This window comes from Sceloporus undulatus, chromosome 6, assembly GCF_019175285.1.
Source record: "Sceloporus undulatus isolate JIND9_A2432 ecotype Alabama chromosome 6, SceUnd_v1.1, whole genome shotgun sequence".
NCBI classification, from domain to species: Eukaryota; Metazoa; Chordata; class Lepidosauria; order Squamata; family Phrynosomatidae; genus Sceloporus; species Sceloporus undulatus.
In genome coordinates, this window is record NC_056527.1 from 87,617,737 (window position 1) to 87,633,734 (window position 15,998).

The 15,998-nt window shown below is 41.2% G+C and overlaps 1 protein-coding gene across 3 annotated transcripts in view; it reads left to right on the forward strand.

Annotated features, from left to right (window-relative positions):
- The first annotated feature begins 685 nt into the window (after window positions 1–685).
- ORMDL3 (ORMDL sphingolipid biosynthesis regulator 3) overlaps window positions 686–15,998 on the forward strand; it is a 35,734-nt gene continuing 20,421 nt past the window's right edge. The window contains exon 1 of one of the 3 annotated variants that reach the window (XM_042474490.1): window positions 686–885. Coding sequence is in view for 2 of the 3 variants with exons in the window: in XM_042474488.1 (XP_042330422.1) it covers window positions 2,600–2,644 (45 nt within the window). In the remaining variant the exon portion in view is untranslated. Of the gene's footprint in view, window positions 886–2,505; window positions 2,645–5,123; window positions 5,526–15,998 lie in introns of those variants that run through there. The other 2 variants (XM_042474488.1, XM_042474489.1) reach the window with 2 other exon arrangements.

Below are 15,998 nucleotides of genomic sequence, written 5' to 3' on the forward strand. Positions count from 1 at the left end.
TTATTATTATTATTATTATTATTATTATTATTATTATTATTATTATTATTATTATTATTATTATTATTATTTCTATCCGACCTCTCCATTTAAATCAAGGCAGCTTACATCAATAAAACCAGATACACAATAAATTAATTATTATTATTATTATTATTATTATTATTATTTAAACTAAAATAATAATAATATATATATATATATAAATAATATATATTACATAATATATTTATGTAATATAATAAATATAAAATAAATATAAAAATAAAAACAATAAATTAAAATATATTATTTTATGATAATAATAATAATAATAATACTTTGGGGAGGGGGAACAAGCAGGGTGACTAGGTGTCCTCCTTTTCCAGGACACGTCCTACATTCAGGGTGCCCTGATGCCATAACCCCAAAGGAGGACAAAATACAGGAGCTTCAAGAAAGAAAGAAAGAAAGAAAGACAGAAAGTAGGACATGACTAAATCAAAGCTTTAAAAAAACCACTCATATAAAAATAAAATAAATTCATGCTTTAATTAATTAATATTAAAAACAGAATAGAAAAGAAAAGGCTGGGATGCTTGGAAAAGGAAGACTCTGGCAGAGAGCCTCTCAAAGTCCCCCAGGAACTACATTTCCCAGCATGCTCCTCCTGGCTGCCAGTGATGACGTGTTGGAAGGGGCGGAGCTGTGACAGATCCTTGCTGTGTTGTCAGCTCTTGGGAAGAGACTAGAGGAGAAGTCTGAGCTGCTGCTGCTGGGGTCTTCCAAGGCAGAGAGAGGGGGACCCCCCATTTCCAAGGGCTCAGGGCCAGACCCTTCCATTGGATCCCCATCAAGGCAAGGAGGGACTGGAGAGAGAAGCTACATTCCTGCCTTTGGGGAAAGGTAAGTGCGGGGCAGGGCAGGAGGAGGACCAGAGGGGGCTTCCAGCTACAAATGCAGCTGGGGGAAGGGGAGCTTGGGTGGCCTGTCTGGTGTATATATAATCCAGCAAAGGAAGTATGAAACCCTGTTGTAGTGGTATCACTTTTGCAAAGAGGTGCCAAAGGGAGCATGCAGAGGGTGACCAGACTTGGTCCTCCTGTTTCCAGGACCTGTCCTCCATCTCAGCCTTCCAAAAAGTCTTCCTTTTTAAGCAGATCGAAGAAGCATGGATTGACATTTCTATCCATGTTCTTAGCTCAGGGTGACCAGGGATCAGGGATGCTGGTTTGTTGTGGTTGTGTGCCTTGAAGTCATTTCCAACTTATGGCCACCCTCAGGAGAACCTATCATGGGGTTTTCATGGCAAGATTTGTTCAGAAGGGGATTGGCCATTGCTATCCTCTGAGGCTGAGAGAGTGTGACTTGTCTAAGGTCACCAAGTGGGTTTACATGGCTGAACTGGGATTTGAACGCTGCTCTCCAGTTGCAATCCGATGCTCAAACCAATACGCTATGCTGACTCTCGGGGATGCTGGTAGGGAGTTTTAGGTAGAGATGGAAGCGGGGATGTCAGAAGAGGACAGTGCCTGAGGAGCTGGAGTTAAGTGCCAACGCAACGGTACGGGGGTGAGGGATGCAAAATGTGGGCATTACCCCTCCAAAATAAGAATATCACCCTCTGGGGATATTTTACTCCAGTCCCCAAATTTCTAGCACTGTGGTAAAACTTCAGTTGAAGCATTTAGAAATATAGTCAGCCCTCCGCATCCACAGGTTCATCATCCACGAACTCAGGCATTCGTGGCTCAAAAATATTCCCGTAAGATATAAATTCCAAAAAAAGCAAACCTTGATTTTGCCATTTTATATAAGGAGCACCATTTTACTATGCCACTGTATTCAGTGAGATTTGAGCATCCACAGATTTTGGTATCCATAGGGCAGGGGTCCTGAAACCAAACCCCAGTGGATACCAAGGGTCCACTGCAGGGGTAGGCAACCTTTTTGAGCCGGGGGCCGGGTTGCTGTCCCTCAGACAACTGGGGGGCCGAAGCCAAAAAATAAACAATTAAATAATTTTTTAAAAAAATTAAATAAATAAACAAACCGGCACAAATGTAGGTCAAAATTTTCAAAGGGAGGACTTTTTTTAAAAAAAGGGAGGACACGTGAAAAAATTGCTGATTTTTAAATTTTTTAAAATATAAATGCATGTTTCTGAGGCTTCTATAGACAATTGCCCCCCTTGCCCGCTGCTTGCCCCCCCTTGCCCGCCTCCTCCTGATAGGCCAAAGGCTCCACACCCTCATGTGAGAGGCCAAAGGCTCCGGCAGCAATCGGCGGCAGGACCGGGCTGGGGCCAGTCCCAAGGCCTTGCTGGGCCGCATCCGGCCCGCAGGCCGCAGGTTGCCTACCCCTGGTCCACTGTGTAATCTTTGATGTCACAACAACACAAGGAGATAAGTGAAGTACATGGTGTACTGCTTTGAGTGTTGGACTATGGCCCTGGAGAACAGGGTTCGAATCCCGGCTCACCCATGGAAACTCATTGGGTGTACTTGGGCAAGTCTCAGCCTCAAAGGAAGATAATGGCAAACCTCTTTTGAACAAATCTTACCACAAAAACTCTGTGACAGGATCACATTAGGGCCTCCGTAAGTCAGAAACAACTTGAATGCACACAACACCAACAACATTATCAAGGGAATGTCCAGCAAATGTAAGTGTTCTGGGTGTGAATGATTCTCTTTATCTCACTCTGCAATGCTAGAAATTTGGGAACTGAATGAAAATTTCATTTGGGGGGCAATGAACTCATTTTGTCCACCTCCTCTTAGCTAAACCTCTGAGTGCTAACCTTTCCTGTCTTTTTCTTTTTCATTCTCTTCTTTTCAACTGTTAGTCCTAATTGTGAGAGATAATAGGAAAGTCTGTACATAGCTAAAGTGAAGCAAGCACTGGATGCTGTTGAGGACACACACACACATCTCTGTTCTGCATGTCACAGCCCATGACTAAATTTAGAGTCGGGGAATTGTGAGTCATTTTGCTTAAAACTCCAGCAAAATATTTTGTCACAGGGGTTTATTTTTATTTATTAGTTGCAATTACATCCTGCTTTTCTCCCTCGGAGTTCAAGGCGGTGGAAATCACTATTTTGCACCCAACAACCATGAGAGGTAGGTCAGGCTGAGAGAAAGTATCTGGCCCAAGGTCTGATTCATGGCTCAATAGAACTAGAACCTAGATCTTCCAAATCTCAGTCCATTACTCCAACAACTGCACCACACTGACTTTAGATTATGCACCTGACTGACTTAAATGTGAAGTATGTAAAGAGATCTTGTAGCGCCTTTGAGATTAACTGAAAGAAAGAAGTTGGCAGCATGAGCTTTTGTAGGCTCAAGTCCACTTCTTCAGATGCATTTGGAAGTAGACTTAAGTCTGCGAACGCTCATTTCTTTCCGTTTGTCTCAAAGATGCTACAAGATTACATACTGATTTTTCAGGCTAACATGGTTATATGTTGAATATAAAGAACACCCAAAAAAAGCATGAAGGAATCAGGTAGGAAGTGGAGAGGAAGTTACCAGTTTCACAAGGGACCAAGTTTCACTCTGTTGCCATACCAACAGGAAAAGAGGGCATCACATGTTGTGTACATGTAGGTGGCAGCAATTATGTGGATGGATGGAGTGTGAATCTATATGCAACTCCCTTGGCACACCCAGCTTCTGTGTACATGCAGAGGGAAGCAGGTGCTTATTATGTGGACACAACACTCAGTCGCACGCCATCAGGACAAAAGTCCAAGGGTCCAGTCAGGAAAACAAGCAGACTGTCCCTCAAACAGAGGGATCATCACAATTAGAGCGGCTAATACAGTTATAATCTAAAGCAAGGGTGGGCAACTGCAAACGTGGTAGAAGCCATTTTTTCCGTCCTGTGCTTGCCTGGCAGGCAACAGCAGCATGTTTCAATGAGCCCAAAGTGAAGTGGGGTCACTTCCAGCTGACATTTTGGCCAATTTTGGGGATGAGTCTATTTTGGGGAGAATTCAGAAGAGCAAACTGGTCTTTCTGGGCAGCTTTGGGTGGTTTGAAGGCAAAAAATCACCCAAAAACCAGTCTGAAATTAAAAAAAAAAAAATCAGGGGCTTTGAAGGGCTTCTGTGGGGTCCCAGTGGCCGCATGTGACCCACAGGCTGCACTTTGCCCATTCTGATCTGGAGAACACCTCCTTCCCACTGTAAAATCCCATTGTCATATAATATTAACAGACCTCAGCACTGCCTTTGAACCTCCCACTCCCTTTTTTTGTATCTCTGAGGTGCTGGGTGAGATTTTGGCTCCATCAACTCATCAGTCTTTGCCCATCTGCTTTAAATTTACTAATCTCAAGGGATGGATCTGAATGCATAATCTCAAGCCACAAAAGGCACTCATGTGCGGATACACCTGGCCAAAAGTTCCTGTTGTGCTTTTGTGTAAAGTTTAAAAAAATGCTTCTCTGCAGTCAGCTGGGGTCTCCTATCTCCAATGCAAACATGGTGTGATGGCTAGCCCTCCACATCAGACTACATCTCCCATTGGCCTTAACCAGAATAGCCAGTAGTAAGACATGATGAGCCAGTTGGATCTGAAGGGCTACCTGAGGGCCACAGGAGGCCCGCAGTGCCCTGCAGGGTAGAAGTGGTACAACATCTCTTCTAGTTTTGTTTTTTGCTGAAAAGCCACTGTTGCTCTTCCTCAGGATGCAATTGTGGGGAGAAGCCAGCACTGCTTTTGTGGCAGTGTAATTGTTTGTTTGGAGGGAGCTAAATTTGGTAGTTGGGGGGTCCTTAAGGGGCTGCATTTTCCTTACTCCTGCCTTAGTACAATAATACTTAGTGGTGAATATTGGAAATCAGTGGTGGGTTTGTATCATCCAAAAGCAAGTATAGACCAGAAAAATCTATACTTCAGGTGGAGAAACCCATGGCACTCCAAATGTTACTCAACTCCAATGCCCATCATATCCTAACCAGCTCGGACAATGGTCGGAAATGTGGGAGTTGTGATCTAGCAACATTTGACGGGCCATGGGTTCCTAATGCCTAAGTCTGTGGACTAGCGCTGAATTGCTTAAGAAGGTTTGGGAGGGAGGACATGAAGCAGTCTACATTGGACTTTGCCTACAAGACTATGAGGGAGGGGAAACTGGGGAGACAGTCTTTGCAATCTGTATGCAAAACCCTCCATTCAAAGCCTTTGAGTAATTCAGGAGGTGGGGGCAATCCGCATTAGGCAAACTGCAGGGGAGCCTGGCTGCAAATGCATGAATGTTATTTGGATTTTTCTTTTCAAAGAGCAGAAGAACAAAAGTTGACTATATATGGCAGAGGCCATATATTTTGGGAACTCTTTGTTGGAGTTTCATAATCAAGACACAATCTGAGCTTCTCAAACCACTGCGCAAAGAGAGATAGAGGGTGGATTTGGGCAAAGTGCCTGCCTGCCTCAATGAATGCTTACTTCTCCTGGACTAGGCTGGATCTATTTTCACAGAAGAATGAAGTGGAAGAGTTCTGAGGTAACAAAGGAGCTTATCACATGAGGCAGGTAAATCACAATTACAGCAGGATAATAATGTCTTTGAATGGTACTTATCACTATTCAATATCATTTTTCAACAATTTAGTCTTCTTCACTGTCAGACAAACAGAAAAAAACTCAAAGCAAGTAGAAAATTAGCATATCAGGATTTGGACTGGACTAGAGCATTTTCCTTGATGTGTATACATGCGCATATATATATATTGGAGCTATGTGGGGAAACAATACAAAAGTCACCTCATCTGGAGTCAAAAATGACCACGGTGAGGCGTTCACGTTTTGGACAAATTGTGAGATGGCATAACTTAAGTGGGATGTAGCAGAAAAAGAGGAAAACTACATTACAAATGGTTACTTATTTGAAAGCTTCAGCTGCTTGAGCAAGTTATGTTTTTGACTGGTTTGGCAGCTTACCTAACAAGTAGGTAAGCTGAGGGTTCAGTTGCAAAAGTGAAGTGCTTGTTGGAATCCAGTGTCATTGACAAACGCGTGGCAGACTTTATTCCTAGTCTTTGATCATCTTATTCTGCTGCAGCAGCCCTGTGGATCGTATTTTCTAATTATGGGACTTTACAAACTGTACAAACAAATTTGGAAGAATTCAGGGGGAAAGATAGGGAAGGGATATTGAGATCATCATCATCATCAACCACTGAGAAGAGCGTATGAAATCAAGACACTGGAAATGGCTGAAAAGGGTCCAAACTGTTTCTGGATTTTGATATGTTATCCTTGTTTCCTTTAAGGGGAGAAGTAGAATCCAGATTATAAATGCACTCCTCTTCATTTCCAAATTCCTTGTCTCTGTATAGTTAATGTTTCTATTTACCCGGGTATTTTAGAATCTCTCCTTCAACCCAGTTAGGTAACTAAAGGTATATTGTAAAAGTCAATTTGAAAAGAGGCAAGTCAAAGTCCAAAAAGATCTGCCATGATCACAAGTGCAGCGGTGGTTAAAAAATCATAGACCTGAAAAGTGCAATGCGCTGCCAAAAGTCCAGTCCTGTGATAACGCTTTGCTAGGAGGAAAAACAAATATTGAACCCAGTCCCAAGGGACGTGCAAGCCATGGGATGTTGCCATGCTTTCTGTAGCAACTTGGGAGGGTGGAACATTGCAGTGCATTACTTGTGAGTGGGCAGAATGATGATAGGTTAAGGGAATTAAGGACACAAGAACATATGACACAGACTCATATCAAATCAGGCTATTGCTTTATCCAGCCCAGCCCTTCCTACCATGGAACTCCCAGTTATTGCTGTATGGAGCCAACGTGATATAGTGGTTGACCACTGGACTATGACTCTGGAGAAAGATTTTGAATCCCAGCTTTGCCATGTAAACCCACTGGGTGACCTTGGCCAAATCGCACTCTCCCAGCCTCAGAGACAGTTGCAAAAGCCCCTGAAGAAACTTGCCAAGAAAACCTCATGGTTGGTTCGCCTTAGGGTCACCATAAGTCAAAAATGGCTTGAAGACACATAACAACAAGCAACCCCCAGCATCCCCAGCAACTGCCTGTTCTGCTTGGGACCTTCTGAATGGAAACCATAAGCTCTGTCGCCTGACTTAAGTTAAAAGTTGCCCAGCTCACTTTTCTGTATTGCACTCCATAGCCATGCTCTTCTTAAAGAGACCTTTCCAAATGGGCTTAGGCCAATGGGCATTTAGTTAGTTGAATTTCACTTGTGGGAATCTTATTCTAGGATTTTCTTGGCAAGATGTGTTCAAAGGAGGTTTGCCATTGCCTTCTTCTAAGTCTGAAAGAGTGGGCTTAATTGTTTTATGGTGTACAGTTCTTAAACAACCATGCTTCAGCTGTGAAGTACACTCCATTTCTCTTCTCGCTGCCCATTGCATAATTTACAACTCCTTCTACATTCCAGATGTGTTAGAGCAGCTGTGGGTAAAAGGCAGTCCTCCAGATGTCTTTTGAACTTCTGCTTCCATCATCCTTGGCCAACATAGTGGTTTGGAATGATGGGAGCTACAGTTGAACAAACATTTGGAAGGCCTCACTTTGTCCACTCTTGTGTTAGAACAGAAGATTGTTTGCCAACCTGGTTAAAATGAGGATGTGCTCTGAGAACTTGAAGTTTTACATTTGAAACTCACATAGCTGGATCAAAGGTGGGGAGAAGGGCAAGAGCATGGGAATATGAGAGGAGGAATAAGGAGGGTTTCAAGTCCTTATGAAGGTAGGTACTTTCTTATTTTCAGAAAACAAGCTTTCTCTCCATCCTCAATATGACACCCCTTCAAATATTTAAACAGGGCTATCATATTACCTCTTTACCGTCTGTTTTTCAGGCTAAACATACCCAGCTCCTTAAGCGGCTCCTCATAGGGCATGGTTTCCAGACCATCATTTTGATTGCCCTCCTCAAAGCTGGACCTATCTCCAAAAAGCACTTTATTGCTGTATTTACAAACACAAACCTTAACGCGAGCTACACACTATCACCAATCTACCAACAAACAAACAACAACCCACGCAGTACACTGAGGTCTTGGGCCTTATATAGGCACTTACCATGCAACCACTATGCCCAGCCTCTTCCTGTGGCTTTTCCTGTGCCACCTACATTGCTGTCCCCCAACACAACATGTTTACAAATTATACTACGTGCTCTCTGATACTCCATGACCTTATGCCTTCATTAGTTGCCAAAACACCCAGCTACAATCAATTGCTTTGTTAACAAACTGAAATTGACTTATAGTTCCCCATAGTCACTGTTCACATCTAGACATTTTATACTTAAGAATTTATTCCCTAACACGGACACACTTGTGTAACTCTGGACTTTATCACACCTGAGGAATTTCTCTTAATTTCGAATGAAAAGAAAGTGGGGCCAGAACGCATTCACGTGAATTCTTTAGTTCAGTGAATTTATGTGAATGAATGCAAATTGTGTTCGAACTGGCTTCCCATTGCCCGAAAATAGCGTGCCATTGCCTGAATTTACGTGTGGTAGTCTATCACGCAATAACGTGGAACCCAATGATTGCATTCAGATTGCCATTGGATTATACTTCCAATTTTCCTTGTCTGATAAACTCCTCTGATATCTTCCTTGAAGTCCAGGTCTACGCTAATGGTTGTACCCTTGGTTTAAGCTTGTGTTTACCAGCCCATTTCCTCTTAACTGACCTTTTCCATCCAGTTTGACATTCCTGTAATCATACAGCCAAATTTTGGAATGAGGGCAACTTTGTATTTTTTTAAAAAAAGCTCCTATTGTTTTTTGTTTTAATGTTTATCCTGGCATCCAGCTAACATGCTCAAGCATAATTAAAACTGCATATTAATACTGCATACTGCATACTGCATCTTAAGTCCATGCAAAATATTTCACTCCTTGGCTAATGCTGTTGAACTGGCTTCCGTTGGCAAAAACTAGGAATTAGAAATCAAAAGAGATTCCTGCTTTAATTCAGCATGCTTAAAAGATAAAGAAGAATTAATGTTAGATTCCGAAGTTTCAGTTTCTGGCTGAGGTAAGCAGACCAACATTCACTCTTGATACTCCTGTCTTTTTCAGCAGTTAACTTGGAATGCAGTTTGTGAAACTTAACTCACTGAGCAGAACCAAAATACTATGATAGTACCACAGGGAGGCCATTTGAACTGGATTATTCTTCAGGCTTTTCACTGATGGGCAGTTCTTTCCTTGTGCCGTATGTCTCAGATAACATGTGATCATGTGTCAGGACCCAGGAGCATCTCTATTTCTGGCCAACTCACTGAATGATTTAAGCTGCCAGCCAATACCCACTTACCTAGGAGTATTCATCATTGAACTCAGTGGGAGTTATTTCTGGTCTAAAAGGAAAGCAGTTGTGTTGCAAATGGACTTACATATTTCATAATTCATCATACCATATCAAGAGAGCCATTCTGCATGTAAGAAAACAGGCTGTGTTGCTAACATTGTCATTGTTATTACAAGGCTTTAAAAATAAACCTAGCTGAGATCCAGCATCGTCAGACATAACTATGATGATGGAGCTCCATTGTTGTAGCTGTAGATGATGCCACTGCTAAAAGAAACCTTACCTTTTCAGCCTGGCAGTGCCCCAAGTGAGGGATTCCTGGGGCCGCAGATTGGAGTGCTGGGTAATGATGTTTGTAGTGATCTTCTGGTTGCAGAGCACATTGACAGACACTGGGAAGATCCCTCAGGATTCTTCCACAACTACTTGTCTCAATGCGCCCCATGGCCAGAAGAGGGCTGCAGATGTCATTTCCAACATCCCAATCTGTAGCACCTCAGAAACCATTTGGTTGCGGCACAGCTAAGCCGAAAAAGTGGTTTGGGGGGGAATCATGTTTGGTCTTTGATAACCATAAAGGGAATTCCACAGCAGTTACAAGATTGCATGTCCAGTGTACAGTCTTCTAGGTGTTCAGTAGCTATGAGGTAGTAAACTGAGCTTGCAATTTCAGAAGAGTGTCGGCCCGACTTTTAAAAAAATTGTCTCCTACCTATTAAACCAATGGTTTCCAACTTTTTCTATGGACCACACCCCTAACACATGCTTTATTAATGTTTGCACCTCCTACAAAATAATATCATGTTTGATGATGAAGAAGTCTAATTTCTAATTTTTGAACCACAAATTGAACCACATTCAGTATTGCGGGCGAACAAATTGAACTTTTAAAAAATAAGCTTTTAACTCAATGAATAAAATGCATATCTAAACGGGGCAATTAGATTCTAATTTAGTCAGGAAAAAAGAGTGATGACATGTGTCTTGTCATTCAAGCACCCAAACCACTCTTTGTCACACACCCTGAAATTCCATTTCTCACCCTGGGGGTGAGGGCAGCTCAGGTTGGCAGCCCCTGCATTAAATGTTTAATGGTATTAAATTTGAAAATATAACTATGTATCTGCAGATACCTAACATACACAGGATTGGATTCAGATTTAGCTGTACTTTGCTTTAGTTCTGACTAAATTCCTATTGTTTTCAGAGTCCCTGCTGAACCTTGCTCTCCAGAGTTATAGTCCAGTGCTCAAACCACTTCACCACACTGCTCTATTCTTATTGAAACTTTTATCATCCTGTTCCCTTGCAGCACAGGTTTGTAAAAAGAAGCACATGCCATTAAATTGTCCATTTTAAAAAAAATGGGGTGGGGGCTGGAACATAATTTTGAAAGGAAAAATGACATATGGGGAAAGAGTTAAATATTGCCAGTTCTTTCTTCAGTATTGCAGCTGCCTTAGTTGTTGTTTCTCATAGAAAACCCAAAGCATACCAAAGTTAGGCTTAATATATCATTTGATCTTTAATGTACTTTGGCTTATACAGCTGCAAACATTATGAAATCATAGCAGCCCTGGTAAGCAGCGCCAGACGAGACAAAAATAGTTTTAACTAGAGCAGTGTGCTAGTACCATTGCAAAGCATGGGTTTCAAATGCAAATAATATCACTGTTAGAAGAAGACCAAAGGCCATCTAGACTCATTTCTGTTCGGAAAATAATTGTTCCTTTGCTGAGAACTTTCTCTAATGTCTCTAGCAGGTGTTTGATGCACAGACACATCCAGTGTGGGTGAGTGTGGTCAGGAACAACCACCTTGTTTCCAAAAAGGAACATTATAAAAAGTGGGAAGAGTGCTTTGAGACTCGTATGTGAGCAACACACTGTAAGGGCTGTGGAGAAGACCTTTTATGCTCTGCCCTATTTGTCGTATGCTCTCCCATTGGCTTCATTCCTCTGTCAAGTTAAAACGGGGTTTGATTTTTCCAGATGTACACAGATGGTTTTAACCAGTTTAACTTGTTTATTTGTTTAATATGTTTCTAATTCTATTTAAATCTGACTAAATACAAAATTTTAATTTCATTTAATTTAATAGTCTGTATTGTATTAAACTATTTAAATATATTTTATTGATATGCTGCCCTGAGCTCTTATAATAAAGGGTAGGACAGAACTATTTGAATAAATAATAAATAGAATTCAATAAATAAAAAGGATAAGCAATAAAGAGATGGAGGAAAGCCAAGCTAACTTCCTGAAAGAGTGGCCTTTGATTCTTTAGATGCTCTGGCTCTCTTTATATGGGCCAGTCCTTTTTCCAGAGCCAGTGTTCATAGTGGTTTGAGCGTTGGACTATGACTCTGGAGACCGGGGGTTCAATTCCCAGCTTAGAACACAATGGCAAACCTCCTGTGAACAACTCTTGCCAGGAAAACCCATGATATAGTTCATCTTATGGTCACCATAAGTCAGAAACAACTTGATGACATACAACAAACAAACAACAAAGTCTCTTTTCCATGGTGTTGTTTCAGTAGGGCAACTGGTGATGTAAGTGATCTCACTGGGTATAATGGCATGTAGCCTTCAGAAACGAGGCATAGTTTAGGTGCTGTTTTTCCTCCCTGAAATTCTACTTGACACATACATTTTGGCTGGTATGGTCATTTAAATTTGACTGATGTGAACAGGCTCATAAATTATACTGTAGAACCAACTAATCCTGGTTTTCAAATCCCTTATAATCTCCAGAGCTGCTCCAGATGGAAAGTGGCCTATACTTAACCCAGAAGGTACCATTTAGACTAGAGTCATTTTCATCATCTCATTTCATGAATCCTCATTTAAGAGCAGAAGAAATTGCTATATACTAGTCCATCCATTCAGTATTGTCTGGCGGTGGCTCTCCAAGATTTCAGACAATAATTTGGTTTTTGTTTGTTTTGTTTTGGAAAAGTGTTCTATGTAATTTTCCCATGCTCTAAACAATGATATCTGATTTAGCATATTTGGTTTAAATGTTACATTCAAATGTATTCAAAGCTTCATTTATATTTGTAATAATATAAAGAGAATAGCATTGTTAACAAAAAATGAGTACACCTGAAAGAACACTATTTTTAGCACATATCCCTAAAGAGAACTGCACTTGATATGTTATTCTCTTTATATAAATACACACCAAAAAATGTAAAGAGGAAGTACATAGGATATAAACATGAGTTAGGCACATACATGGATGTAAGCTGACTATATTTTGAAAGTATGTTTTCTTGAATTAGATTTCTTTATAATGCAGTTCATGCATAGCTAAAGCAGTAAGATCTTCTGGCTGTTGAATGACAGATAATGAATGTTTTATCCTTCCAGCTCTGAAATACAAGTCTTTTTGCAACAGTAAACGCATGTAGAATACAACAATATTGGCCCTCGGTTAAATTTCCCATTGCAGAAATATACTATTTAAAAACACATACAGCTAGAAATACCAAAGATATTTCTAAAAATATATTATAACACATCCAACTACTATAAGCATTGAAAGCATCCACATCATATGCAACAAGGAAACATCATCTGTATTGCATTTCCAGCATTAAGTTTAAGTTGACCTGGGGGGGGATCAAAATTGTATATCCAGACCTGCATCTTATTGGTATACCTAACTAGAGCAGACCCATTAAGTCAAGGGGATTTGCCTATAAGTTGACACACCATTCAACAAGGGATTCAGTGGCATTATTGTAATTAGTAGAATGCAAGGCCTAGTCTTGCACATCTTCTAGATAAAGGTAGTTCAGTGACTTGGAAAAAAAGGAGTTCTCTAGTCAGAGTGGATGACATGAGGCTAAATTGACCTTGGTTGAACATAAAGCAGGTCTTATTGTCTTGGTGTGTCAACCGAAGAGCCCACCATGCCTCATGCCACCTTCATTTCATGCTTCATCATGATTTGTAACACGAGATGAAAGTGTCCTCTTTGCATTACGATCCATACATTATGATCCAGTTCCTCAGTCATGCTTAGAAAACTATTTCTCTCCAAACGTGGAAATGACTATTTTCTACACTGGTGGAATACAGATATCTAAAATCGGAGATGGAAATTGTAGGACCCATGGGGCGCATGATACCTTTCAGGGACCCCCCTAAGATACTTGTAAACTCCCTTTTTTGTGCCAAAAAGTTATATTTGGCCAAAATACATAAGATGGGTTTAAAAGCCCTTTGCAAGGCTATAAAATGCTGTTGAGGAGGGCTTCCCACCTCAAAACAGCTCCTTTCCCTGGGCAAAAAATGGAGTTAGAACTGTGCTCCTAATTCTAGTTTCACAAAATGACAGCCACAATGGTGCACTGCAGCAGAGCCAAAAATGGGACGGTGTGGTCCTCTGGGCTCTACAGCTTGCCCCTGCATGTCCCAAATTGATTTAGTTGTGTTCTCAAATGGTACTACCAGAAGAATCACAGGTTCACTTTCCCTAGCTGCTGAGCCTCCAGATTTCATCTCATCTGTTTACCTGGTTTACTGCTCTGGATGTCAATATCAATAGGAAAATGTTATTTTTTGGTGTTTCCAGTGTCTGGCTTGCAGTTGTAGTAACATTACTGGATGATACTGATACTGAAGGTGATACTGATAGTGTTGATAAAGGGAGATAATCTGACAGAAAAGAAAGAGAAATTTCCCTGTCTCTCTTCCTCTAGTTCTGGGACAGCGAGGAAAAAGCATGGTAAAATGCTCCCTTCTATCAGTATTATGTTGTGTATTCTACTTCTGCCAAATTCTATTGATAAACTACCTGTGCTCTCCAGTCATTCATATTTTATAAGCATCTGCCATGTCTTCAAGCCCTTCACAATCTTAGTTGCCTCTTTGTATCTCCTTCAGGTTTTTCATTTTCATTTGTGCCTAGCTGGAGGTCAACAGATCTGTACACTGTATTCTGTGGCCACATTCAAACATCATACACTTTGGTGTAATGAGAATGAGCTGCAGTAAGCCTAGTGTTCACTGACTCCCCCTTCCCCTCTCCTCCATATGTGAGGAATTCAGAAGCATTACTTTTCGTTTTGATCAATCACAGCTTATCTTGTCATCCAAACCAACAAAATGTGATTAATGTTAGCTCATGGCTGCTTGCAACAGTCCAGCTTGAAACCATGACTTGCTTAAACAAACCATAGTTCACATTAACCACAGTTTAGTGTTCAGAGAACACAGTACGTTGTGGTTAAGCAAAAATGGGAGCATAGCAACATCTCTTTGTAACCATGCCAGAAGTAGAGGAAGGAGAGGAGTGTACAAACAAGAGGATTTCTGTGGCCCATTCATTATATTAAACTGTGGTTTGGTGTGATGTCCAAACCAGGCCTGTAGGTCATCTGCCATGTGAATACTGGTGTCATGCTTGTCTTTCCTTGCTGTTGTGAGAAGTTAGAAAAAGGAAGAGAACTTGAAGTGAGTTAATATAGTAATTTTGTCTTTACTATGCAAATTGATGTGGAAAGAAATGTCATTCTATACTCTCAGAGAGCAAAGGTGATTGACAAGAGTATTAGTGCATACAGACAGCACCTGGGGGGATAGCATTTCTCATTTTCTATATTTTTATTCTACAAGAGTTTATTATCCAAACTTGTTTAACCTACCCTAATGCAGCTAGTCTGTCTGGCAAAAGCATCCCCACTGGGAAGCAGCTAGTCTCACCTCTCTTTCATCCTGTGATATGGGACTGCATACCTAGAAGCAGGATTATGATTTTTGGTGGGAAGAGCATAAACATTTCTCTATATTATTTGGTGACTTTCGGATTGCTTGTGTATTGCCTGGTTGAAACACACTGGAAAACCTTGTTAGTTTGGCACAGGTAGTTCTCCTTGGGTAAGGGCCCCACCAGGGACGTAGCTAGGATTTTAGGAAGGGGGGGGCAGACTATATAATGGGGCTTGAGTGCGGCAGCGCAGCAGCACACACCATTCATTTTTCTAATGGAAGGGGGGGGGTCCGGACCCCCAAATCCCCCTCCTTGGCTATATCCCTGGCCCCACTAAAGAAATCCCTTAATCTTGGTTATTGTCCTTATTAGGAATGCATAATCTGCACAAAAGGCAGTTGAAGGTTTCATGTCTCCTGTGGGCAACATTTTCCTGACTCTTAGTTGGTAGGGTTGCTTTCGGACAGTACTATAAACCATGAGCTGGACAACCTATATGTATAACTTGGACCACAAAAAAAAAAGGAGGGATCAAATTTTAATAGCAAATTAACTGTGTGGGCTTCGGGTGCTAAATCCTCCCCACATCTGCTGTTTATATCCCTATATCCCCTTGGCCGTACCCTCCAGCATTTCAGAGATGAAAACTGGGACAGGTGACCAAGCAATATTATAGTGTAGTCAAGATGGCAAAAGTTATTAATGAGAAAGGACACACATGCTGGTAAAAGCTACAGCTGTTTGCTTTTGCCTGAATCTACAGGGAAGGGCAGGGTTCCATCCTCTCCTACTGCATTAGCTGAGTGCAAGCTACCTTTTCACTTTGCACTATTGAAATAAGCTGGGGACAAAGAGCAAAGTGGGAGGAGGAAAGAAAAACTGGGACATCGTAAACACAGCTTGAAAAATAATGCAATAGAGGATTAATTGGGATCCTCCCTGCCAAACCAGGACACTTGGAGGGTATTCTCTGTTTCC